The sequence below is a fragment of the Xyrauchen texanus genome, chromosome 28, assembly GCF_025860055.1.
Source record: "Xyrauchen texanus isolate HMW12.3.18 chromosome 28, RBS_HiC_50CHRs, whole genome shotgun sequence".
NCBI lineage: Eukaryota > Metazoa > Chordata > Actinopteri > Cypriniformes > Catostomidae > Xyrauchen > Xyrauchen texanus.
Window position 1 is genome coordinate 3,216,011 of NC_068303.1, and position 27,560 is coordinate 3,243,570.

Sequence of the window (27,560 nt, forward strand, 5' to 3'; positions counted from 1 at the left end):
TATATATTTTGCACGTTTCTTAAGGGCTACTAGTTACAAATCAAACAGCAGTCATGCTCTGGTCTCAGGAGGATAAAACAATATTTTCGTGAGAGTATAAAAAGTGGCATTCGATATCTCCAATGCACATCTTAAGGTGAGCTAACGATCAAACCAAAACAATATCGTAATGGAGCAGTTCATTTCAAATCTTGAATGCATTAATGTTTCATCTTCCCCCACTATAATTCCTGCCAAGACTCAAAAAAGAGCTGCACGTGTTTGTTCTGTAATGGTTTTAACAAAAGGACACGGTTAGTGTGATGGCAAATATTTTTCCTTTCGCTGCTTATGAAATGAATTGCTGATTCAATAAACCAGTAGTGAATCATAATTGAAGTCAACGTGAAATCGCAATCACAACTTTATTTTACTTGCATAATGTGACATTTCCAGGGATATCCAGTCCATTTTGATTACATGTTAATGTTTGAATGGATAATTCATTCAACATGCTGTCATCATTTATTCACCCTCATGTTGTTCCAAACTCGCATTACTTTTCTGTAGAACACAAGAGGAGATACTGCAGTATGTTAGCCTCAGTCACCATTCACCTTCATGGCATCTTTATTCCATGCAACAAAAGTGAATGGTGACTAAAGCTAACATTTTGCCTTAAATCTCCTTTTGTGTTTACAAAAGACAGTCATACAGATTTGGAGCAACATGAGACATTGGGTGTACTATCCCTTTTAGTCTCAACTCTGGTGCTGTTGAAACAACACAACAAACTCCTGCTGCTACTGGTGATAACCTGATCATGTAATGTAATGGTGATTAATAAGCTGTGAGCAAATCTAGAAAAATGTTTTTATTCCAAAAGCTTTCAAAACTTATTGTACAATTATATAGAACACCCAACAAAATGAATGTTCACCCAAAGGTAAACTGAATAATAATCAATGGGCATTTATCCAAACAAGTCTATACATGTGATCTACTAGTTAATCAGCCAAATATAGTTGTTGTGGATCCTGGTTTGTGATGTGCATTTGCAAATATTTACATCCACAAACTTACGGACACTCAAGTTCATTTACGCCCTGTAGATAAGGAGTGCTAGGTTTATAGAGGTCAGAGTTTCTGCAGGAACCGCAGCACCAGGTCTCTTAGAGCGGTGCGCAGCGGCTCGTTGTTGTCACAGATGATGTGCGTGCCATCCTCCTCCAGTTGAATGAGAACATCCTCGGCTTGCAGGTGAAGAATATGACCGTCTGCGGTCTCCTCCACCTTCACTTCCATGATGCCGTTCTACAAACAGAAAAACACGTCACTCATTCAGCACTTGTTCTATTAATTGGTTCCCTGATTATCTGCAGGTTTGGTCCGTTTCAAATTCCATGGAAAATTACAAGTGCGGGTGTTCAGATGATTGTCTGGAAGCCTGTCAAGAACAGATCATATAGGACCCTAAAATTAAAATAAAAAAAATGATATCTTGAATAAAGAAAATGAATCTTTTCTTTTTTTAGCAACATTAACCTCCTGAGACCGGAGTGTGAGTAGCCCCTAATAAATACAAATGTATATACATGTGTGGCAGGGCGGAGAGCGGGGCCGGGTCATGATCATACACGCCTGGTCCCTTGTCAGGCTAATCGGGCCTCCGAAAGGGATAAAGCGCCGACTGCGGAGGATTGTGCGGTAGAGACAGATAGTTTACAGACATGTCCGTCATATGTGTGTTTGTGTCTTCTGTTTCAGTTTTATATTAAACTATTATTTATATCGTCAAGCCGGTTCTCGCCTCCTCCTTTCCATTGACTGCTTTACACTGGTGCCGAAACCCGGGAAGGAGGAGGGATACGCCGTAGTAGAGTTCTCGCCACTACCGTCCACCCCAACGGAGCAGCCTAGTCAGGATCGCCAGGGGACGAGGAGCCTGGAAGCGGACGACGGCCGCCGACCGCGAGGGGAACCCCTGGCAGCGGTTCCTGCACAATCCTCCGCAGTCGGCCTTTATCCCTCTCGGAGGCCCGATTAGCCTGACAAGGGACCGGGTGTTTCTGATCACAACCCGGCCCCGCCCTCCACCCTGCCACATTATATTTGATTTTTTTTTTTCCCAAATAGTTTTCCTAAAACTTTGTCCACAAATGTTGTGAAATTTTTAATAATAATACTAGAAAGTCAGATAAAAAAAAAAAAACAATTATCAAATTTTTTCCAGGAGTGGTGATTATTCATGTTTTTGAGATGTTACATTACATCAGAAATTAGCATAATTAATTCTGATTCAAATTAATGTCCAGCATCATCCAATCACTGTCAACCATGTTCAAATAAAATGACACATTATAAATGGTGAATCTATGTACTGATTGTCATTGTCCCATGTGTGTCATGTGTGATCCAAACATCATCTGCAGCCTGAAACTGAACTTTTGATCAGATTTTAGGAGTGAATGCATTTAACTGCATATAGAGATATAGGATGCTCCCTTGCTCCCTATTTAGTGCATGACTTAAATCTAATCAGAACAGTTCAAAATGCACCTTATTTTCATCCTAACTCCATATAAAGCCTCTGAAAGCAACTGAGCATACAGTCCACGAATGTGGTCGTTGTGTTTAACAGCGTGCCGTTTCGTGATAAATGGCTCAAATGTTTAAAAATGTCATATCGGACGAAACTAGAGAATCTTTTGACTCAAACAGGTTTCAATATAAAAACGTAATTAAGTTTCTTACAAGATGTAGTTTTGTTGGCATTTAAACCAAACACAAACTCCTCTGCGATCGCCGCCCTGATGTTTTGTCATGATATTATATATTATACTCATATTGACTGATTTAATAAAAACAATTAAAAATAATATTTTTTTAATTCTTAAAAGATTGAAATTGTAATTGTACTAAACAATAGGCTTAATTTTCTTTATGCAAAATACAAATTTGTTTTGATTTCAGGGTGAAATATGACCAGAACACGTTTCTGACGGGATACATTTTTCATGTTACGTGTGAAATTAATCTGGGAATTTATTTGTTTTAATCGGCCCATTCTTGTAAATCGGAGAAGTGGAGTACTTTGAAAAATAATACACATTTATATGAAATTTACATGTCAACATTTACTTTAGTAGAGGGTCTCCAAAAAAAAAACAAAAAAAAAAATTCCCACTACTGAAACAAACTAACCAAATTCACATATTGTTTATATATATATATATATATATATATATATATATTTTTTTATTTTAACCTAATCAATTAATTAAAATGTTTATTTTTACATCTTAAAGACAAAAATCTTCATTCAAAATATAACTACATTTTTCTCTTTTGATTTGAGTGAAATATGGCCTTTATAAATTCAATGCAACTTGATGTGCCAGTCAAAATAAATCTGGGAATTAATTTGTTTAAATTGGCACATTCCTGTTTATCCCTGAGGGTCATTTGATATTTCAATAATCTGTTAAAAAGCATCAGGCCCATTGTTTAACAGCTCACTGCAGTCAGGTTAATGGAGGGAGATGTGGGACACTTTACTGAGGCATGAGAACAGCTGCGGTCAAACAAACATGCTCTCAGCGGTTCATTCAGCTTCGTCTGTAGCAGTGTCACGACTCTGTGGTTACTGAAAGTGTACTTTCACCACTGGTTCTGAGATTACACTGGACTGACACCACAATACATCAAATCTTTGATTTTGATATTCAGAGTTTGAGGCACTTAGTAGCAAGTAAACTAGATATCCCAGAAAGGTATATTCTGCCTTGTTTTATTAGTTATACTATAAATTGTCAATATCACTGAAAAGTTACTATATATATATATATATATATATATATATATATATATATATATATATATATATATATATATATATATAATATGGTGTGTGTTTGTGTGTGTATATATATTAGTGTGTATACAACAGGGCCTTGTGAAGATGCTGGGGGAAACAGGTAGACGAGTATCTATATCCACAGTAAAACGAGTCCTATATCGATATAACCTGAAAGGCTGCTCAGCAAGATAGAAGCAACTGCTCCAAAACCAGAGACTATAGCCAGACTACAGTTTGCAAGTGCACATGCAGACATTTACATTTATGCATTTGGCAGACGCTTTTATCCAAAGCGACTTACAGGGACAATCCCCCCCGGAGCAACCTGGAGTTAAGTGCCTTGCTCAAGGACACAATGGTGGCTGTGGGGCTTGAACCAGCATCCTTCTGATTACCAGATTACCAGTTATGTGCTTAGACCACTCCACCACCACTCCACAAAGATCTTTTTGGAGAAATGTCCTCTGGTCTAATGAAACAAAAATGTAACTGTTTGTTCAGTCACACCAGTTCTGTCTGGAGGAATGGGGCAAAATTCCAGTAACTTATTGTGAGAAGCTTGTGGAAGGCTACCCCAAATATTTGATCCAAGTTAAAAAATGTAAAGTGTATGTAAACTTCTGACACACAGTGGGCTAAAGCATTAAACTGTTAAACAGATGGTTGCTGGTTCGATCCCCACAGTCACCACCATTGTGTCCTTGAGTAAGGCACTTAACTCCAGGTTGCTCCAGGGGGATTGTCCCTGTAATAAGGGCACTGTAAGTCGCTTTGGATAAAAGCGTCTGCCAAATGCATGTAAATGTAAATGAAAGAAATAAAAGCTGAAATAAATGATCTTATACTATTATCTTGACATTTCATATTCTTAAAATAGTGATACTAACTGACCTACGACAGGGAATGTTTTCTACGATTAAAAGCCAGAAATTGTGAAAACCTGAGTTTAAATGTATTTAGCTAATGTGTATGTAAACTTCTGACATATATATATATATACACTCACCTAAAGGATTATTAGGAACACCTGTTCAATTTCTCATTAATGCAATTATCTAGTCAACCAATCACATGGCAGTTGCTTCAATGCATTTAGGGGTGTGGTCCTGGTCAAGACAATCTCCTGAACTCCAAACTGAATGTCAGAATGGGAAAGAAAGGTGATTTAAGCAATTTTGAGCGTGGCATGGTTGTTGGTGCCAGACGGGCCGGTCTGAGTATTTCACAGTCTGCTCAGTTACTGGGATTTTCACGCACAACCATTTCTAGGGTTTACAAAGAATGGTGTGAAAAGGAAAAACATCCAGTATGCGGCAGTCCTGTGGGCTGAAAATGCCTTGTTGATGCTAGAGGTCAGAGGAGAATGGGCCGACTGATTCAAGCTGATAGAAGAGCAACTTTGCCTGAAATAACCACTCGTTACAACCGAGGTATGCAGCAAAGCATTTGTGAAGCCACAACACGCACAACCTTGAGGCGGATGGGCTACAACAGCAGAAGACCCCACCGGGTACCACTCATCTCCACTACAAATAGGAAAAAGAGGCTACAATTTGCAAGAGCTCACCAAAATTGGACAGTTGAAGACTGGAAAAATGTTGCCTGGTCTGATGAGTCTCGATTTCTGTTGAGACATTCAGATGGTAGAGTCAGAATTTGGCATAAACAGAATGAGAACATGGATCCATCATGCCTTGTTACCACTGTGCAGGCTGGTGGTGGTGGTGTAATGGTGTGGGGGATGTTTTCTTGGCACACTTTAGGCCCCTTAAATGCCACGGCCTACCTGAGCATTGTTTCTGACCATCTCCATCCCTTTATGGCCACCATGTACCCATCCTCTGATGGCTACTTCCAGCAGGATAATGCACCATGTCACAAAGCTCGAATCATTTCAAATTGGTTTCTTGAACATGACAATGAGTTCACTGTACTAAAATGGCCCCCACAGTCACCAGATCTCAACCCAATAGAGCATCTTTGGGATGTGGTGGAACGGGAGCTTCGTGCCCTGGATGTGCATCCCACAAATCTCCATCAACTGCAAGATGCTATCCTATCAATATGGGCCAACATTTCTAAAGAATGCTTTCAGCACCTTGTTGAATCAATGCCACGTAGAATTAAGGCAGTTCTGAAGGCGAAAGGGGGTCAAACACAGTATTAGTATGGTGTTCCTAATAATCCTTTAGGTGAGTGTATATATATATATATATACACACATATGCATACATACATACATATACACACACACAGCCACTTTATTAGGTACACCTCTACTTATTCATGACTTGGTCTGACAAGATTTCTGCTGAGGTACATAAATGGTAGGCCCACTGCAGCCTCAGTATTCAGATTTTGGCTAACAGAAGTGGAACCCTGCATGGTCTTCTGCTGTTGTAGCACATCCGCCACAAGGTACAAAATTTTGTGCATTCTGAGATGCTATTCTGCTCAACATTCAACAATCAACATTATGCCACAAATGCAGTTAGTTAAGCTTAATTTGCATTGAACCCAGAATATTATTTTAAGACCCATTAAAAAATGACTTTTAATCTTGTAGTCAGTTATTCTCTTTCAGGTTTACTGTCATGGCTGAGCAACAGTTTGAAGAGAATGTCAACATGTTTGTAGCTTGCTCCCTGAATAAAATCACGTTCGGTTTAATGGCACAGACAGGAAGGTAACTCGCCCCTTTGAGTACCGAGGTTTGATACCACCACACTAACGCACGTTAAGTACTGCAATGTGCTGGCCGAGCATGTGTGTTCTTGCACCTTTCTGGTCTAGAATACAGAATTATTGTCTCTCGTACCTTGTGCAGTGTAGCGAGGAACGGCTCCAGAGGAACAGCTCCACTGAGCAGAGGTTTAGGGTTCAGAACTTCAGGAGGTTCCTCCATCACCCTCTTCCTCTTCTTACTGGGCGGCACTGGTGCAGGTTTTGGAACCGGCTATGAGCGTATAACATACATGAGGTGACATACATAAGTCAACTAATAATGTTTGGAAAGTCAGTTTTTCATGACCATTTTCCACCGTCTATGAGAAACACAGCTGTCTTGTTTTACAGAAACAAATATCTATGCATCCTTAAGACAAGATACATTTACTTGAGAAGCAAAATAGCATAAATAAAGAGATTTGTTTTTTTTTGTTATTTTCTATAAATGTTCTGGTTGTGCTGGGGAGGGAGTTTTTAAACTCTTATGTCAAAAGTGCCAAAAAAATCATGTTTTTCATTATATATATGTGGAGCGGAGGGGGGCGGGGCCGGTCGGAATATCGCGACCCCGGTCCCCAATCAGCCTGATGAGGCGCGCGAGGGATAAAGGCGGCCGGTGACGATGGTTCGAGAGAGAGAGAATTATGGACATGTCCGTCATGTGTGTTTGTTTATGTGTTTTTGAGTTTAAGTTTCTCATTAAAATATAATTTATGTTGACAAGCCGGTTCTCGCCTCCTCCTTGCCCATCCTTCAACTGTGTTACATTGGTGCCGAAACCCGGGAAGGAGGAGGGATGCCTGTCGCAGAGTCCTCGACACTGCCGTCCACCCAGGGGAGCGCCGCTGCCATCTGCCGGGTGACGGAGTAGCCCGACCGCCCGGATGCGGGGTACGGCCGTCGTCCGCGAGGGCAAGTGGAGACTGGATACCCCGACCGCCTGGAGCGAGGAGCCGCTGCCGGGGCGGAGGAGTGCCCTGCCGTCCCCAGAGACGCGGAGGGGTCGAGGGAAGACCGCCGTCCGCGAGGGAGGAGGGAAGAAACTCTCCGACCGCCCGAGCGGTAGAGCCGCTGCCAGGGGCGGAGGAGTGTCCCCATTTGCCGCCAGAAAAGCGGAGGCGCGTTCTGCCCGCTGGGGGTCGGCGGTTTCACTCCGGTTCGCCCGGTGTTGGAGCGGCTGTCGTCCGCCTGAGTGTGGAGGAGTGTTCGAGGACCACGCGACGGTACATCAGAGAACCGGTGAGTGAGCTTTTTCTCTCTCTCCTCTCTCTCTCCCTGTCGCACCGTGTTGGCCTTTTCCCGCACCTATTTTGTTTTGTTGTTGTTGTCTTCCCCTCCTGTCTCCTCCCAGGGCGAGGAAGGCGGGGCTGACCACGCGGGACGCAAGATACACCCCGCCCCAGGGATAGGGGGGGGGTGTACGTCAGGCCGGGGTGCCACCGGCATGAGAGATAACGCCGGGAGGAGTGTGGAGCGGAGGGGGGCGGGGCCGGTCGGAATATCGCGACCCCCGGTCCCCAATCAGCCTGATGAGGCGCGCGAGGGATAAAGGCGGCCGGTGACGATGGTTCGAGAGAGAGAGAATTATGGACATGTCCGTCATGTGTGTTTGTTTATGTGTTTTTGAGTTTAAGTTTCTCATTAAAATATAATTTATGTTGACAAGCCGGTTCTCGCCTCCTCCTTGCCCATCCTTCAACTGTGTTACAATATATGACCCCTTTTAAAAATGATAGCCGTACATTAGAATGATTCCATGATAAATATCAATCCAAATGTTTGGAAATTTTCATTTTGTGCTTATATTCCCCCTAGAGTATGCCTGTGTTTTTCATAATGGATGACTAAATTGCATTTTACATGCAGTGTAATTGGTGCTTAAGTGAACTGACTATGCTTAAGACAATGTTTACAGCAATTTAAATGAATGCATGACACAAGGCAGAGGGCGTCAGGATATTATACTGAACAAAATGGCTTGTTCACACACACTAACCTGCAATACATGCTTGTTGTCTTTGGACTGTAGGACTGCTGATAATGTAGCGACAGAAACACCGGGCTTTATCTCAGAGGGCACCAGAGATTTGGCAAGCTGCAGAATTACCAAGAGAAAACAAATATCAGCCACATTAGTTCCCGGAAATATATTTAACCCTTGTGCATCCTTGTGGACATTTTTGGCTTTATCAGTTTTGTTTTTTTGATAACTTTGTCTGTGTTAATAATGCTAACTGCATAAAATTTTCCACAGGTGTGAATTTTTATTGGAATTTTAATATTTCACCCTATTTTCTTTAAAAAAATATTATTTGCACTAGTTACACAAAATACTCCCTCTTAGCGTCGTTTTGGACAAAAATGGCACATTGAAACCCATTAAAACTGCGATTTTTAATCCCAGTGCCATTCAACTATAAAATTATGCAATCTTGTTTAACATGCTTTCATTATGTTGGCAAGGCTTCAAAATTTACATTTTAAATATTTTTTATCAGATTGTGCCATTTTTTCAGGTTTGGCATATCATCGCTTTTGTTGTTGTTTTCTGCTGTTTTTGGCTTATGCATATTATAGAGCCAATTAGATACATTATGAATATATAATTGTGTGAGTGTGTTGGTATGGATTTCAGAGTGTGGTTTGTATGTGTCTGAGGCTCTAATAATAAAAAATAAAAAAATTCTGTTTAGCATTTATTAAATTGAAAATAATTATAATTATTATATTTTTTATAAAAAACAACAGTGGCATTATGTAAACAAACCGGCGTTTAAAGTGTTAAAATTCTGAAAATAAATGAATGTTTGGTAATTATGATTAGAACTGATGCTGGTTAAAATATAAGTCAGTGAAAGTAGAAAAAATATTATTCTATAATATTTTTGACAATTTTTGACATGGCCATTTTTGTCCATTATGGACCTAAGTGGTAGCTTTTTTTAAATCTGATACTGCATAAAAAATATGAAAGCATCAAAATGAATGTTGTTGTTAATCATTGACATATCCGAGGCTCTAATAATCAAAGAAAAAAATTCTGCTTAGCATCTATTAAATTGAAAATAATTACTATTTTTCATTTTTTCCTAAAAAAGCAACAGTGGCATTATGTAAACAAACCAGCGTTTAAAGGGTTAAAATTCTAAAAATGAATGAATGTTTGGTCATTCTGATTAGAGCTGATGCTGGTTAAAAAAATTATGTCAGTGAAAGTGGAAAAAAATATAAATCTATAGTATTTTTATGACAGTTTTTGGACATGGCCATTCTTGTCCATAATGAACCTATGTGTAACTTTTTTTAATTGATGCACAAGGGTTAATAAAATCCTTAATAAAAGAGATCTAAACCATGAACCAAACCAACGAGCTCCGAGGTGAATCGCAACATTATAAAAAGGATTTAAAGCAAAAAATTATTTGAAGAGCTCTTTTGGTGCCCTTTGTTCAAAGGTGTCTGTAATTGTTCCTGGCAGGCAGCAGGTGCCCTAACCCCCACCCCCATCTTTAATTCTAACCATATGGAGCCTGTAAGGCTGAGTAGCCTGTAGGGGTGGGTAATAATATCGATATTCTGATTCAAAGACGAGATCCACGCGACCGATTTGCCATTGAATAATGTCTCTTTTAATACCCTTTCTGTTCTTTACAGTCAGTTGTTAATCAAACAAGAAAAAAAAAAGCATTTAATTCTAATCACGCGTAGGACAGATGAGATAAAGCCGTTTGAGTCTCTCTCTCGTTAACAAGCGCTAATTTACAGACGCCGTTTACAGAAATGCTGAATTTCTTAAAGAGACACTACCGGTTTTTAACACATGTTCAACAAATCAATGTTAATAGTACAAATGATGTCATTAAACAATAAACATGTAATGAAAAATTATATATGCAATATACGATCATATTTATTGACATGGGTTTGTTTAAAAAGCTAAAATGTGACAATTGATGGAAAACTAATAAAATACTCGAATTAGTCAAATTAATATTTTCGTATTGTACCTAGTTAGAAGTTCCCCTGTATAATTAACAGCATTACCTGGGAGAGAATTTGTTTCATATGTAAGCAAATGGGACCTTATATCTGAAATCTACTCATATGAATCAATATCAAAATAGAATTGACAGCTTATTAGAATCGAATCGGGAAATCTGTATCAATGCCCAGCCCTAGTAACCTGCCAGGAACAACTCGAGGCACCTTTTGGCCATGCGAAAATCGTTAAATATCGTTAACCCTTCTGAAAAATGAATGAAATATGCGCTCTATTTAAAATTGATAATAGTTCTGATTGAGTTGTGTTTAAAATAGTTGAACAATGCTGATAATCACACACCTGCAATGTTGCTTGGCAACTACAGACAGGATACAGTTAGGATAATGAACTATATTACTATGCAATATGGCAAACCACTTGTGGCAGGTTGTTACATTATGTGATAAACAAATCACATTAAACACACAACTGTCTACAGTGACTTATCGCTGTCATATTCTCTAGATAAGCTGTTTTTTTCAGAGGGTCTCTGACCTCAGGCAGTAGGTGAATGCGTTCATATCGCCGCCTGAAGGGAAGCCTGAGGACGGAGCAGCGGCGGTAGGCCATGGGAGGAGGCTGCAGCTCCAGCATCAGGTCTGTGCGGTGAGGTTGAGATGGAGGAGGCTGTGAGTACTGCTCCGGACATACCACATGAAGAGGCTGCACACATGCCAATTCAATCAAACAATAACATCAGTTTGGAAAAGAAGGTCATTTGTCTTTTGCATTTGTTACTTAGCCAATAAAGTCCACTAGAAGTACAAGGACTTTTATTCCATCCCCTTTTCATTCTAATATATGTTTTTTTTTTTATATTACGTTTATATAAGGTTAACAACAACCTTAGTCTCCGTCAATATGTAAGGCAAAACAATTCATGCAGTACTTTAGTACAGACAGTTAGATCACAACCCTTAACCCACAAACCTATATAACGTGACAAACTTGATGAGTTGAGCTCTGATCATCACATCACAACAATTTAACAATCAGTGGCAAAACAAAACTTCAACATCAGCATGCATAGTCAAAAAGCAGATTAAAATAAGCCTATAACTCTTACCTAATTTTTTATTAATGTTGCAATTCATGCTGGAAACTCACAAATCAGCAACATTGTTCAATATGAAATTATTCATTCAGACTAGTGTTAGGCTAGTTGGGACAAAATTAAGGGGCGGCTGTGGCTCAGGTGGCAGAGCGGGTCTGCCACTTATCACAGGGTTGGCAGTTTGATTCCTGTCCCACATGACTCCACATGCCAAAATGACCACAAGTTGCTCCCAATGGCAGGCAAGCGCATGGCAGCTCTACCGTCATTGGTGTGTGTGTGGGGGGGTGTGTGTGTAAGAATGGGATACAGTTTAAAGAGCTTTGGTGACCGCTAAGTTTAAAAAAGGTGCTATATAAGTGCAGACCATTTACATTTTGGGGGAATACTGTTGGTCTAACATGTCTTTTTATGTAGATGCAAAGAAATTCCCATGTATCTGTGACAAAAAAAAAAAGCCATATACCGAATAAAATGCAATTGCATGTATATGTAATGTGTTTAACCCTCCAAGTGTTTTTTAAGATTTCCTGTTTCAGTGGCAAACCCAAAATTAAAGGCTAAAAAAAAATTAAAACAATTTCCTGAGACTCTCCACCTAAGAAACTGCTGAAACAAACCCATAAAAATATACTTTTTATATTATATATCTCAAGATTGTAAACGAGGTAGCTCCTAAAAACTGCTTTTGTTTTGTTCCCAATCATATCAACTGTAACTGAGTAACATTTTGTGTTGATACAACAAAGCAATCAAAAGTTATAGCATTAAAAAAATTATTTATCCGAGTGTCCAAAAGCCTCTCCAGACAAATAAAACATAATTATAATTATAGAGTAAATAACAACTAATTACACATGCAACAATGACTAAAGGTATGCACTCTCTCCAAAGAGACATGAGAAACGAGATCTCATTCAGTTCCATTCTGTGTCATTTGAGTCATCATTGAGTCTGTGTCATGTACTTGGCGCCATCTAGTGGTGGACAAATTTGTTATTAGAGTGAACGATCCTCTCTGCCCATATTTGGATGACTTCCACCTCTGGTTGCAGCGCTCTGAATCCTTATACGATCGGATTAGTGTTCCATGACTCTGGACAATGTACTACATAATTACCAATGAAGTCATGTGATCCAGGAAAGCTAACGTGTTTTTAGCACATTATTTGCTGTGTGTACATTGTGTTTCATGTGGATTTTTTCTAATGAAATTTGCATCTGATTACGTTGTGTGGGGACGTTTTAAAGATAATCACCTCTTCTAAGTAATGCTATGTGATATTTTATGTTCCGTTTATATTTTGTGAAGTTATAAGCAAAAATGCTGCATATAAGCAACACCTGTTTACATATAACATGTATGTCAAAGACATATACTTACATAGCTATTATTCGTTATACTTTTGTCAGTGAGTAAAAACAATAGGCTGCAATAGTTTTGGTCATAACGCCTTCATGCATTTTAAATTATGATACCTATTTTGTGTTGTCAAGACTGTAGTCATTAATATTTTTATAATAATTTTTTTCTCAGCCCATCCAAGCTTAATGTGTTAAAATACCATAAACCAAATTTCTTAATGACACAACAGTTGTTTTTTTTTGTTTTTTTGACTGAACAGGCTCAATTGTTTGAAGATGTTTGCTATGCTTTTATGAAAGTTTGGTGAATTTAATCATTTTCAATCAGTAAACAGGCTGGGAATTACCAACACTTAAAATGTATGCACATTTCTTCCTGCCCAAACGGTTGCTGTGATACAGTTGTGAGTGTCAGCTATTGTTATCTGTAGTTTTACCAATATTTAATGAAAATGTGATTATTTTAGTGTACTGTAAATTAATGCAGTGACTCTTTTAACATTTAATGTAACTGTGCTCAGAAATAAACAGACTGTACCTGTATCTCCTTCAGCAGTTTGGACACCTGGTGAAAGTTCAGTCGAGTGTCGATGGGACAGTAAACACACTTCATGGCCAGCGGCTGATACGGTGCCAAAGCGTCCAGATAAGAGAAGTCTGGTTCTGAAAGAGACAGATTAAACTACGTGAGATTCGGGGCCTAAATACACACAACTATTTGAAATCAATTTTCCATCTGATTCATCCGACCCTAGTTTCTATGGCAACTGCATGTGTAACTCACTTGACATTCTAGTATTTCTTCTAGTGGGACCTTTCGTCATTATAAAATCATTATCAATAATGATTTGTTTACACAAGGATGGATATATTCACAATGGAATACTATGTAAATTAGAATGATGAAAGTTACATTACATGCATTCATTGTGGGATAAAATGTACTATAATTGTTTTGTCAGCACACAAATTAAAATTTTATATATATATATATATATATATATATATATATATATATATATATAAGTCTATACATATTTGGGGAATTTCACAAAACAATGTTCAAGTTGTATTTCACACAAAAAACTATATTTAGCATATTGTTAAATGTATGCAAATTTACATTTACCAGAACATATTCTTGACAGGTTTTGTGAGATTAACACAATTCCATAAATTAAAATTCCCAGTTTCTGTTGTTTTTTTTTTTTTTTTTTTTTTTTTTTTTTTCCATTGCAAAAGAGTAACACATACAAGGGAGTGAGACACATATACAATACAGAAGAGAGAAAAGCACAAAAACAAAAACAACGAGATACAAAACAGCCCAACACAGTCATCGATAAAGTGATGTATGTATACAGATGAGATCCTTTCTGTGACGCTAAGTATAGAAGGTAGTATCAGTATATTTTTAGTGAGGGTATTAATCACCCCAACAATCACAACAATAACAGCAATATATTAATATTAGTGGTGATAGTAGTAATGATGACATTTATAATGATAATTCATGACAATAATAGGAGCATTAGCTCTAGCAATCTATAATAATAATAGTGACAATAGTATTAATAGTATTAATAACAATACATTTAGGTCAGTCAATAATGTCACCGTACCTGCTCTAAACTCTAGGTCAGGGGCTGATCCACAACTGCCAGTGAGCTCCACACAGATACCGACACCTCTCCTCTATTCAATATTCCGATTCCCCTCACCGCGCCAGCGATACCCAACCCCGTAGTTAAGCTTCTAGGCTCCATTGAGGTGTCCTCTTTATATAAAAAAAAAAAAAAAAAAGGCACGCCGGGCACCATAACAGGCACCTCCACACCAAGCTCCCTTAGTCTGTTTGTGACCTGATGTAACCAAATGTTATAGGTGGTTGGCCCTCTTACCCCTTCCTTCCTTTTTTTTTTTTTTTTTTTCCTTTTTTCTCTTTTTTTCCCTTTTCTCCTTTTTTTTTTTTTTTTCCTTTTTTTTTCCCTTTTTTTTTTCCTCTCTTTTCCTTTTCTTCTTTTTCCTTTTCCCTTTTTCCCCTTCCATGGCTTTGAGCAAGGTGTGCACTGGTTAGCTCCCCAGCCAGAGACACCACATCCAACCCAGGTATCAAATCAATGATTCTTTAACACGAGGGTGGGATCTGGCCAGACGCAGTGAAAGGGAAGGGCCAGTCAGTCCAATCACTGATTCTGTAATGATTAGCCAACAGGATATGCCAGTTGCACCCACCAACAGCACCTAGAACAGACGCCCGACCCAGACCATTTATATTTCTAACAAAATTTTATACATATTTATACGTAATATTTTCTGAATTGTCATTTATATAGAAAGAGAGAGGAAGGAAAGACTAATCATTCTATAATAATAATAATAATAATAATAATAATAGTATCAATATCATCATCCCTACTACCACCATCTTTGATAAAAAAAAAAAAAAAAAAAAAATAGCAATAGTATGCAGATTTTAAATAAAATAAAAGTACAATTTATCGAACATTATACATATACATGTATACATACATACATATGCACACACATACACATACAAGCATGTATACATACACACATACCTACATATACATACACATGCATACATACATGTACACACATATAAAAATATACATACACACACATACATACAAATAGATACATATACATATATATATAAAGTACATCTATACTGAATAATTGTAGTACTGTACAGTAATGATATTACTGTAATATCATCAGTAGTGTGGTTGGGAGAATGCGTTGGTCCGGTTCCAGGTTATTGATTTATATGAAGATGAGTTAGGAATGGTTTCCAGATATCAAGAAATGTAGATATAATATTCTTGTTAGTGTATGTTAGTTTTTCTAATGTGATGTACTCTATTAGAAGATTATTCCAGTGATTAATATGTATACAGTTTTTGGACTTCCAGTTTTGCAAAATTACTTTCTTGGCGATAGTTAGAGAGATGAGGAGGGGTTTTTGTATTTGATTGGGAGATTATCAACTTCCATGCAGTTATTAAGTAAACAGAGTGACGGAGATGGAGGGATTCCACAACCCATGATAACTGAGAGGTTTGTGGTCACTGATATCCAAAATGAGTGAACTGATTGACAGGTCCATAGGGCATGAAAATAGTCATCTGTGCTCCCCAGTGTGCACTGTGAACAAATGTCTGTGTCCCTCAAGCCCATTATAAACATCTTTCTTTCGGTGATGTGAATCCTGTGAATAATCTTGAACTGTATGAGCTGTAGGTTAGTATTATTAGTCATTGAAAATGTGTTGTTACAGATTTCCTTCCAGAGGTCGGTGTTGGGTGAGAAGGCTAAGTCTTTTTCCCATTTATTCATGGGTATTATAATTGTCGTATCATTATTTAATATAAGTTTATGTAGTTTAGATATTAGTTTGTTGGTATTAGTGATTTTCATTAAGTCTTCCATTAACTGAGAGGGATGAAGTGGGTTATTAATTATGTTAATCTTGGATTTAACTATGGATTTAATTTGTTGATATTGTAGAAAATGTTCTCCCCAAGACCGTACCTCTGGACTAATATTTTAAATGATACTAATTGGTTGTTTTCAAATAAGTGATGGAGATGAGTGATTCCTTTTTGTTTCCAAGATGGAAAATTGATCGATTTATTGCATAATTGAAAATCAGGGTTGAACCAAATGGGGGTGTATCTACATGATGTTAGTGGTGAATTATTAATTTTGTTTACTTTCCACCAGGCTGTCAGAGTTGATGCAATTGTAATATTATTAAAATAGAGCATTTTCTTAATTGATTTTGGTAGAAAGGCAAGGTCTGAAACTGAAGTATCTTTGCAATGGTTTTGTTCTAATTCCATCCATGAATTGTTATGATTATTTTTATGAATCCATTTATATAAATATTGTAGCTGGTTTGCTAAAAAGTAATATTGAAAATTTCCCAGTTTCTGTTGAATGAATGATATAAATGCCAAATGTTGAAAGCTTTATAAACGTATAGTCCAGTCAGCTGTATTATTGTGACATGAGTTTCATCTCACCAGTGAAAATGATGGTATTGAGGCTGGATTTGCCCCACAGCTCCATGAAGTGCACCACATCACCAAACCTCAGCGACGGATGTCCCGTAAACACGACGCACGGCTGCCGGAACTCACTGCTGAAGTCTCCATGAACACTGGGGTAATGCTTCAGTTTATTCGTCTGAATCAGCTAGACGACAACAACACAAGACAAACACAACGTCAAAACCGATTCTCTCAACCTGTGTGTGCCGTTGCAATTCTTGAAACCGGTTTTATGGTTCTGGTGGTTTTGTTTTACCTCTGCATGAGGAAAGGGCGGTTCAGGCAGATACACTTTCGACTGCTTGTTCTGACATAACCTTAACAAATAAAAACCAACAACACAGACAAGAGAACAAGTTATAAACGGAGCCGTTCCAAGCCACTCCGTTGAAATATGGCAGTAATAATGACCCTTTGATGAAAATGTACAAAAGGTAATTATAATTCCTACAAAAGTATCAATGAAATGTAATATTACTATTATATTAACTTGCTCTATGATAACAACAAAAAATATCTCGCGGATTAAATATTTTAGGACAAAACGTAACTGGAAAAACAGAGTTTATGGCTAATAAATTATTTTTAAGTGAAATTAAAGCTAAAAAAATAAATACATGGAAAAAAGATAGACCAGTGCTCACTACACGACGTCAATAACAGACTGTCAGCATGCTAAAAATATTAAATCAATAACAAATACAGATAAAATCATGAGTTGGCCTCACTTTTCATAGTTCCTCCAGTCTGGATACTTTTGTGATTAATAATTTTAAAGTGATTTCTGGGGCTTAAATCAGGTACTGATCTTTGAAATTATAAAATGTAATATACTGTGTGTACTAATATCTAAATTACGCTTACAGTGCAAATATCATATTATATTATTTTAATTTTTTTCTCCCCAATTTGGAATGCCCAATGCGTTCTAAGTCCTCGTGGTGGCACAGTGACTCGCCTCAATCCGGGGGGCGGAGGACGCATCTTATCACGTGGCTTGTTGTGGGCATTACCGCGGAGACGGTGTGCATGTGGAGGCTTCACACTACTCTCCGCGGCATCCACGCACAACTCACCTCATGCCCCACCGAGAGCGAACCACATTATAGCGACCACGATGAGGTTTACCCAACGTGACTCCACCCACCCTAGCAACCGGGCCAATTTGGTTGCTTAGGAGACCAGGCTCCTCACTCAGCATGCCCTGGATTCAAACTCATGAACTCCAGGGGTGATAGTCAGCGTCTGTACTCACTGAGCTACCCAGACCCCCCCATATTATATTAATTTATTACTACAAAAACAATAATATCTAAGCAATTAAATATTTTAGAGCAGAAAAGCAAAAACTCATAATGGAGAAGGAAAATGCATAATCATATTAAAGCTACAAAAATAAAAAGATAAATGAGACCTCACTAGACAACATCAATAACAGCTTGTCAGCATGCAAAAGAATATATACATATGCACTTTTTAAATAGAGATCTATAATAGTAAAGGTACGTTTTGTGATTAATAACCACAAATTAATCATTTTAAGGTGATTTCTGTGGTGTAAATCATTTAATATACTGTGTGTATATTAATATGCTATAATACATATACTGTGTACAAATTAATATATTATATTATTGTATTAGAAACAATTAACAATATGTAGCCAATTAAATATTTTAGAGCAGAAAAAAGCATATTAATATAAAAAATAAAAAAAATAATAAAAGACAGGCCAGACCTCACTAGACGATGTCAATAACAGATTGTAAGCGTGAAATAAATATATTAAAATATACAAATTAAATAGAGTTAAACTCATTATTTGACCTCACTTATAATAGCCCCTACAGTAAAGGTACTTTTTATGATTAACAACCACAAATTAATCATTTTAAGGTGATTTCTGTGGTGTAAATCAGGTACAAATCTTTACAATTATTAGATTTCATATACTGTGCATATATTAATATATTATATTAGTATGCACACAGTATATGTAATATATTACATTCTTTTATTAAGAATATAACAACAAAAGCCAATTAAATATTTTAGCCCCAACAGTAAAGGTACTTTATGATCAATAATCACAAATTAATCATTTTTAAGTGATTTCTGGGGTGTAATTCAGGTGTCAATCCTTGATATTATTAGATTCAATATACTGTGTATTAATATGCACATATGTGTATACATTATATTAGAACAGATTTGATTATATTATTAAGACAAAAACAACAATATCTGGCCAATTCAATATTTTAGAGCAGAACGGAGAGAAAAAAAAATAAATAAAAAATGGATATTGTGTCATTAGAATGTTAAATACAATTTAAAAAAAAAAAAAAAAAAAAATATAGAGAAAATAAATCAAGATAATCTGTTAATCAATTAGTTGTTGGACAACCAGTTGTCCATCCTGACCCATCTGTAATATTGTTCTATTTTCATTTTAAATCAATGACTTTTCTACAATGGATTCGTTTGACAATTCGTACCATTCTGCGAAGATCTGTGAGAACTCCAGTGAGCTGTTGGCTACGGGGGAGATGAAATAAAATGGTGCGTTTCCGAGGTTTGCCGAGTCCATGAACTGATACAGACACTCCAGCAAGTCATAAATGACTCCAGAGGAATAACAGGGAACCAACACGTTCCCTCCGGCGCGGATCGTCATGGCTGACAGACAGAAACACACACAGGTAACAGATGAGGGGAGAAAGAAGTTGAGCGATCTGAATTAAAAACTCTCAGACACGACATGTTCGGTCATATTCGGAGTCAGACGCACACTGAATCACACTGGTTTGATACTCACACAGGTTGCTGCAGAACTCTCCCAGCATGCCGTCTGGGTTGGCGGTGGGGATTTGTGTCAGACCTGTCAGGATGAGCACATCACTGTTCTTTAGGGAGCTCTGGTCCATCGGCTGAAGAACACAAAAACAAGAATCAAATCAGAAACTGAATGGCACAAAGTCTTCTCTAGAATCAGAAACTAGAGACAGCCAACTGGAGTCAATATAGAGTACAAGATAAACAGCCTTCATGTCAAGAGCGTTCCTTTAATGCCTTAAAATGCAGTCTAGGTAGGCAGCTTACTAGGTTTTGGAACAGAGCCGGTATGTGTCTGCTGTACTGTAAGTGTGTTTGCGTCACCTGAGGATGTGTGGTAAGCAGAGAAGAGCCAGAGATATAAGAAATTTTCTCATAATGAGACTGAATGATCCAGTTTGAGCTGCCCAGAGAATATCCTGAACTCAACGGAGAGACCTGAACCGCTCCGAACAACTCCTGACAGACAGAGAGAGTTCATATTGACAGTGAAAAAATGATATATTTTGTGTATATTTATTTATTACAAGCCATAAAAAGAGCCAGTGTTATTATCATTAACGAATACTATGATATACTACTATTATATATTATATGGATATTTCTGTTAAGTGAAATAAAAATAAAATGGTTTGGGGGGAAACTACAAAGTACATTTTAAAACTTTTTTCATAATCCAAAGTAACTAAAATAAAAATGACATAAAATTAATAAAAAGCCAGAGTTTGTTATCGTTAACAAAAATGATTACAAAAACATTGTCATAAACTGAAATAAAAATAAATACTAACATGGTTTGGGAAAAAAGCAAATAAATTATAAGAATTTTTCATAATTTCAAAACTAACTTGAATTAAGTACAAATTACCTAAAATGTATTTAAAGCTATTAAAACAGGCAAGTTTTATTATTTAACATTATTTATCATTAACTAAAATGAAAATATTTGTGTTAACTGAAATAAATAAACAAATTAACATGGTTGTAAAAACTACAAATAAATTATAATTATTTTAATAATTCCGAATAATGACCTCAATTAATAAAAAGCTATGAAAAAGAGCCAGTTTTATTATCATTTATGAAAACTCTGATGTACTGAATATACACTACTATAATATGGCCATTTTCATTAAGTGAAATAAAAAAAGTATATATATATATATCATGGTTGGAAAAAACTACATATAAATGTTTTCATAATTATAAAAATAACTTTAAAATAAATAATGACCTAAAATTAATAAAAGCGCCAGTTTTATTATTTTAACGAAAACTAAAATGAAAACTAAACAATATATTTCATTAACTGTAATAAAAATAAAAACTTGCCCCAAGTGAAGGAGTTCAGGTACCTCGGGGTCTTGTTCACGTGTGAGGGGACAATGGAGCGGGAGGTTGGCCGGAGAATCAGGGCAGCGGGGGCAGTATTGCACTCGCTCTATCGCACCGTTGTCACAAAAAGAGAGTTGAGTCGAAAGGCTAAGCTCTCGATCTACCGGTCAATTTTTGTTCCTACCCTCACCTATTGGTCATGACCGAAAGAACTAGGTCACGAGTACAAGCGGCCGAAATGGGTTTCCTCAGAAGGGTGGCGGGCTTCTCCCTTAGAGATAGGGTGAGGAGCTCAGTCATCCGTGAGGAGCTCGGAGTAGAGCCGCTGCTCCTTTGCGTCGAAAGGAGTCAGTTGAGGTGGTTTGGGCATCTGGTAAGGATGCCCCCTGGCCGCCTCCCTAGGGAGGCGTTTCAGGCACGTCCAGCTGGGAGGAGGCCTCGGGGAAGACCCAGGATTAGGTGGAGAGATTACATCTCCACACTGGCCTGGGAACGCCTCAGGGTCCCCCAGTCAGAGCTGGTTCATGTGGCTCGGGATAGGGAAGTTTGGGGCCCCCTGCTGGAGCAGCTGCACCCGTGACCCGACTTCGGATAAGCTGGATGGTTTGAAATTTTATTTTATTTTTTTTAAGTCCTAAACGAACTTAGAATTAATGAAAATTATATGAAAAATAGCCCTTTTTTTTATTGTTAATGAAAACACTTTTGTTAACTGAAATAAAAACAAAAACTAACATGGTTGGAACAAAATACAATTAATTATCATATTTTTAATATAATTTCAGTGAACTTGAATTCAATACAAATGACCTAATATTAATAAAAAACTATTCCAATGGGCAAGTTTTATTTTCATTAATGAAAAATAAATTAAAATGAAAATAAAAATGAAGATGGTTGTAAAAAACTACAAAATAAATTATCATTATTTTTCATAATTCCCAAAATAACTTAAAATAAATTAAAATGACCTCAATTTAAAAAAAGGCTATGAAAATGAGCCAGTTTGGTTTTTTACCTAAACTATGATATACTGTATTTACTACTATAATATATGAATATGAACATGTTCGTTAAGTGAAATAAAAATAAATACAAATAAATGACAATACTTTCATAATTCCCAAACTAACTTGAAACAAAAATAAATGACCTAAAATGAATTAAGTAAAAAAACGTTTGAATTTTTTAAATTAAACCTTAACAGCCTGCCTTCATTAAACATGAAAACACTACTAGATAGCGCTGAAACGTAACGCAGTTAAACACCAGTTCAACTTTAGTAGCCAAAACACTGTATTGTACTTGTGTTCTTTGTTTAATGGCATATCAGTATCAAAGGCAAGAACAAGGTGAAAATCAATCAGTCAAAAAAAGCAACTACCTAAAATTTTCTAAACAAACCAAAAAGATAAAAGACGCTAAACGATTAATCTTCCTCCAGGAACATGTAAATGTACATAACATTTTTCAAATATATGTGTTATTGAAAATCCATCGTGTATGAAATGTGCGATATAAATAAACTTGCCTGACCTGCATTGCCTAGAATAAAAATGTCTTGTAATTGAGAAATCATGTTAAATAAACGCTAAATTAAGAATTCAAAGCTCTAACAATCCTGGTACAGAGCTGATAAGAATATTGAAACTCAAAACTCACCACTTTCTGTGAATATCCCACCAGCTGAACTTTACTAAGAGCACAATTCACTTCCTGCATGCCGTAACACTTTCTCCAACTCCAAACATCCAAAGCATCCTTCAGAGACCCCGGGAGCAACCTGACACCAAACACACATACACATTATCTTCATAGTTTCTCACCTTTACATTAACAAAGCAAACAAAACCATCATATTAAAGTCAGCTTCAGTCATTTATAAAGGAAGAATCTCTTTCTCGCAGATTGCATAATGCAAATATCATATTTTATTGAGTTATTACTTTAAAGTATATCAGTCTAGAATTGTGCTACCACAGATTTCAGATGTATTTGGTAACACCGGGTGTAACCAGGTCTCGGTTACTGGGTTTAGCACCTTTGTATCTCTTTGTTCTTCCAGTAGGTGGCAGTATGAGCCTTTGGAACTCTTTCCATGAACGTCACTAATTCCTCCATCAGGAGTCTGAACCAAGAGACACAAAATCAAACAAAACTAGTGAGTGGATTAACGCCAAAAATGAAGCGTGAGATCTTAAAATCACGCTCAAAAAACTGTAATATAATGGGTTGAACATACTCCTTTTTTTTTTTTAAAGCATACCTGCCGATCTGTAGCGTGGGTTCTGTGGCGTACACCGTTCCAGTAAAACCTGTGTGTTCTGTGATATACGGCAGCGCCATCATACAGTGATAGTTTGATATCAGAATCACGTCTATGGTGGAGAGATCTAGCAGCTCTTTCTGTGCAAACAACATCATTTCTTTATCAAATATTGTTCTCAATGCACATGTATTTATACGTTAGGTTTTAAAGTAGAAGTATTTTTATTAGGGATGCACCGATGCCACTTTTCTCTTTCGATCCGATTCCGATAACGACAATCACAGTATCGGCCGATACCGATCCGATAGGGTTGTTTTTTGCATAATCAGTTTATAATATCTTTACATTATTGTGTGGAACGAATTGGGAGAACTCTTTAATATGTAAAGAAACACAAACCTCAAACTACACATTATTTTACATTTACATTTATGCATTTGGCAGACGCTTTTATCCAAAGCGACTTACAGAGCACTTATTACAGGGACAATCCCCCCGGAGCAACCTGGAGTTAAGGGCCTTGCTCAAGGGCCCAACAGTGGCATCTTGGTGGTGCTGGGGCTTGAACCCCCGACCTTCTGGTCAGTAACCCTGAGCCTCAACCACTGAGCCACCACTGCCCTATTTCAATATAAATGTATCGCTTATTAAGAAACACTTTATTATTAACTAGTTTACTGGATAATATAGCAGCAAAATTAACAGTAATTCCAGAATAAGTCTTCAGTAGAAAAGAAACCAGTGTTTTATTTCTGCCTTTTTCTTTTTTTCCTACAAAAATGTTTCAACTTGTATCAGGACTTTAAAGGTTTCAGATCTCTTTTTTGTTCAATTTAGTCGTAAGACATCAGTCCACTTTTCATTCACACAATAATTTTTTGGAACCCATTCAACTTAAATATTGTTATAAATTGTAAACAAATACTAGCGATGACCATCATAATAATAAACCGTTATTAATATTATTATTATAGACTTTCAATTTTAAACACAACAGTAATATATTTAAATGTGCACTTTTTAAACCTTCACGCTTTTATTTTGACGTTCTGATCTCTCCAGGACGTCCTGTATGTGTCTGTTTGTGGGCAAGTTCACAGAAGTTTAATTCGCTTCTTATTCAAATTCTGGTGAAATGCTCCTCCGGTGCTGTTCTAAATGTATATTATAAGTGAACCGAAATATTGAGCATCTACATCTGAGATGTTGTTCTTGAGTAGCGCTCAAATATTGCGCACTGCGTGAAGGATAAAAATATCATGAAAAATTTGTGAATTTTGTGACTTTGATGGTGTTTTAAAGGTTATTTTGTCATTTATGGAGCTTGACTGTAATGAACATGACTAAAACACAGTATCAGATTTAGATCGGGTTCGTCGCACCGATACCTGTTCCGTCTAAAAGCTTCAGTATCGGAGCCGATACCGATCCAGGTGCATCCCTAATTTTTATGATATTTATTTACTTCAGGGAGACAAAATTCCGGCTGCGAGTCCACAAACACGCGTCCAGAACATTCCTTCAACTCCTACAACACATATAGAACATGAATAAATAATCCATACTTCTTGGGAATTAAAACAAGTTTCAATTAATGTATATTTCTTATAATGAACACTGGGATTATTCCGGTGTTTAACAGTCACTCACTTTTTCCAGGTTTATGGCTCCATCTTTGGAAACCCATCCTGGGAGTTTGGACAATCTTGGACTGTAAATCAGCAGAACAAAATGTTGCAGCATGTTAAGAAAATGATATTCGCACACCTTACATCACACTAGGCCCTGAATGTCTAGTAAAGTTAATCTAAAATCAATTCAACACAAGTGCAATAATGGTGTGTTAAAATGTTGGGTACATGCATTTAGCTGAGTGACAAACAACATGTATCAAACCTTAATATGACAAAATGCAATCACCGAAATATTGATTTATATAATACATTTTTTTTTTGGCCAACCATAACGTTAGAAAATAAATATCTTTTACTCAGGAGGGTGCATAGTGTGGCGAGAAAAACTATGTGAACCCTTTGGAATTAGCTGGTTTTCTGCATTAATTGTTCATTAAAGTAAAACGTGTAGACAAACACAATGTGCTTAAGCTAACAACACACAAACAATTATAATTTTCATGTCTTTACTGAACACATCCCATTAAACATTCACAGTGATGTGGAAAAAGTGAACCCTTGGATTTAGGAACTAGACACGTAATTTCATGTTGGTATTGCGTTGCCCTATTTACGCCTTATGTAGTGCTGCGTGTTCTTCCCAAACAATTCAACCTTAGTTTCATCAGTCCACAAAAATTTTTCCCAGTACCGTTGTGGAGTGTCAAACTTCAGGCACACAGCAATGCTTTTGTTGGAAAGCAACGGCTTCCTTCATGTTGTCCTGCCATGGACACCATACCTGTTTAATGTTTTCCGTATAGTAGACTCATTAATAGAAATGTTAACCAGTTCCAATTATTCCTTCAAGTCTTTAACTGTCACTCTCAGGTACTTTTTGACCTCATTGAGCATCTGTAGTGTACCCTTTGAGTCAACCTGACTGGACAGCCACTTCTAGAGAGAGTACCTACAGTACTAAATAATCTCCATTTATAGACAAATAGCTCTATCCCACACCTCCAATCTCATAAAAATAATTAAATGCCAGGTGCAGTGTATTTTTATAGTATACATACAGTCTTCTTATTTTGTATATACTCTATGTTGTATATTATTAAGTGTATATTGTTTTTTGTGTTGTGTAACAAGATGTGTAAATGGTGTTATGTGTAAATTCGATGTTTATTGTTATTATCATGAATGCTATGTTGCTTGGAAATGCACCCAAGACTTTCACCCACTGTTGCACTTGTGTATATGGTTGAGTGACAATAAAGGGATTTGATTCCTGACTTTAATTAGATTTTGTTGATGTCATTAGCCTAGCGTTTTACATACTTTTTCCAGCCTACACTGTGACTGTTTGAATGATGTATTCAATATGTGCAAGAACACTTTTTGATACATACCATTGCACTGAATAATTAAGCAGCATATTTATGTAATACTTTAAAGAAAAATATGGCAAAACAATGTGTAACTGACCTGTGCACCAGAGGCAATGGCAGGTAATACAGAGCTGCTGTGGTGTCCAGACCACAATCCAACATGATGGTCGTGGATTTAAACTTTAGCACATTACAGGGCAGCGTCGGGTGACCCGACAGACAGTACTGAAACATGAATACACATACGGTTTAACAAATTTTACCAATATTATTTACATCAGCTTATGATATAGCAACAGTAATATAATACGTCGTATCCATGTATTGCCAAAAACACACGATTACACCCACCAGTTTCATGTCTTAGTTAAATAAACTCGATTATTTCTTTTGTTTTGATGTCTTCTGTGGCTCTACACGTTATTACTTAGAACCGATGCTCTTTTCTTCTACTGCGTTTCTACGAGTGTAAGTCAGCTCATGAAAAATGCATGTGCGCCCCCTGTTGGCGGAAGACATTGCATTACAACTACCGGTAAGTGTATGTAATGTTTATGAACGATATAATGTGTAACATACAGTATATCCAGGGGCGTACATTCCCCCAATAATCACAACCTCTTATATATATATATATAAACTGAAATGTGTCTAAAAAAAATAAATAAAATCCTCATCAGGCATGACTCAAGTATAATCAATTATTAGTCCATCACGTCCAGCGCTGAGTAAAGTAACAGGCACCACGTGATATCGTCTTCACCTCATAAGGAAATGCAGCTTCAATTAAATCCTTCCCACTTTTTTGCCATTCAAAACTCAATTGCTGTTGTTTGTTATAAATATGTATAGCAAAAAGGCGTCATAATTAGGTTTTTAAAGTACACTTTATTCTCAGTTTGAAGAAATATTCCGGGTTCAACACCGATTAACCACACAAAATTAATTTGGACTCATCTCTCCTTTTCTGTAAAAAAACAAAACATCTGGGAAACAGTGAGGCACTTACAATGAA

General features: G+C 36.9%; 1 protein-coding gene across 1 annotated transcript; it reads right to left on the reverse strand.

The window, feature by feature from the left end:
* Window positions 1–838: 838 nt before the first annotated feature.
* Window positions 839–26,998, reverse strand: LOC127621624 (integrator complex subunit 9-like). Its single transcript, XM_052095302.1, has 17 exons — window positions 26,897–26,998; window positions 26,643–26,770; window positions 25,192–25,252; window positions 25,007–25,069; window positions 23,539–23,678; window positions 23,314–23,400; window positions 22,935–23,055; window positions 20,262–20,396; window positions 19,921–20,032; window positions 19,601–19,781; window positions 17,359–17,419; window positions 17,076–17,247; window positions 13,565–13,689; window positions 11,103–11,270; window positions 8,562–8,660; window positions 6,657–6,794; window positions 839–1,293 (listed from the first exon to the last, which is right to left on the reverse strand). The coding sequence occupies exons 1-17, from the start codon at window positions 26,903–26,905 to the stop codon at window positions 1,117–1,119; spliced, it is 1,977 nt and encodes a 658-aa protein (XP_051951262.1). The 5' UTR covers window positions 26,906–26,998; the 3' UTR covers window positions 839–1,116.
* Between the last annotated feature and the right edge of the window lie 562 nt (window positions 26,999–27,560).

Coding starts and splice junctions, on each gene's coding strand:
- LOC127621624 (XM_052095302.1), bottom strand. Junction 25,070..25,191: donor GAGCCATAAACCTGGAAAAA/GTGAGTGACTGT, acceptor TATGTGTTGTAG/GAGTTGAAGGAATGTTCTGG. Junction 8,661..11,102: donor GCATTCACCTACTGCCTGAG/GTCAGAGACCCT, acceptor GTAATTCTGCAG/CTTGCCAAATCTCTGGTGCC.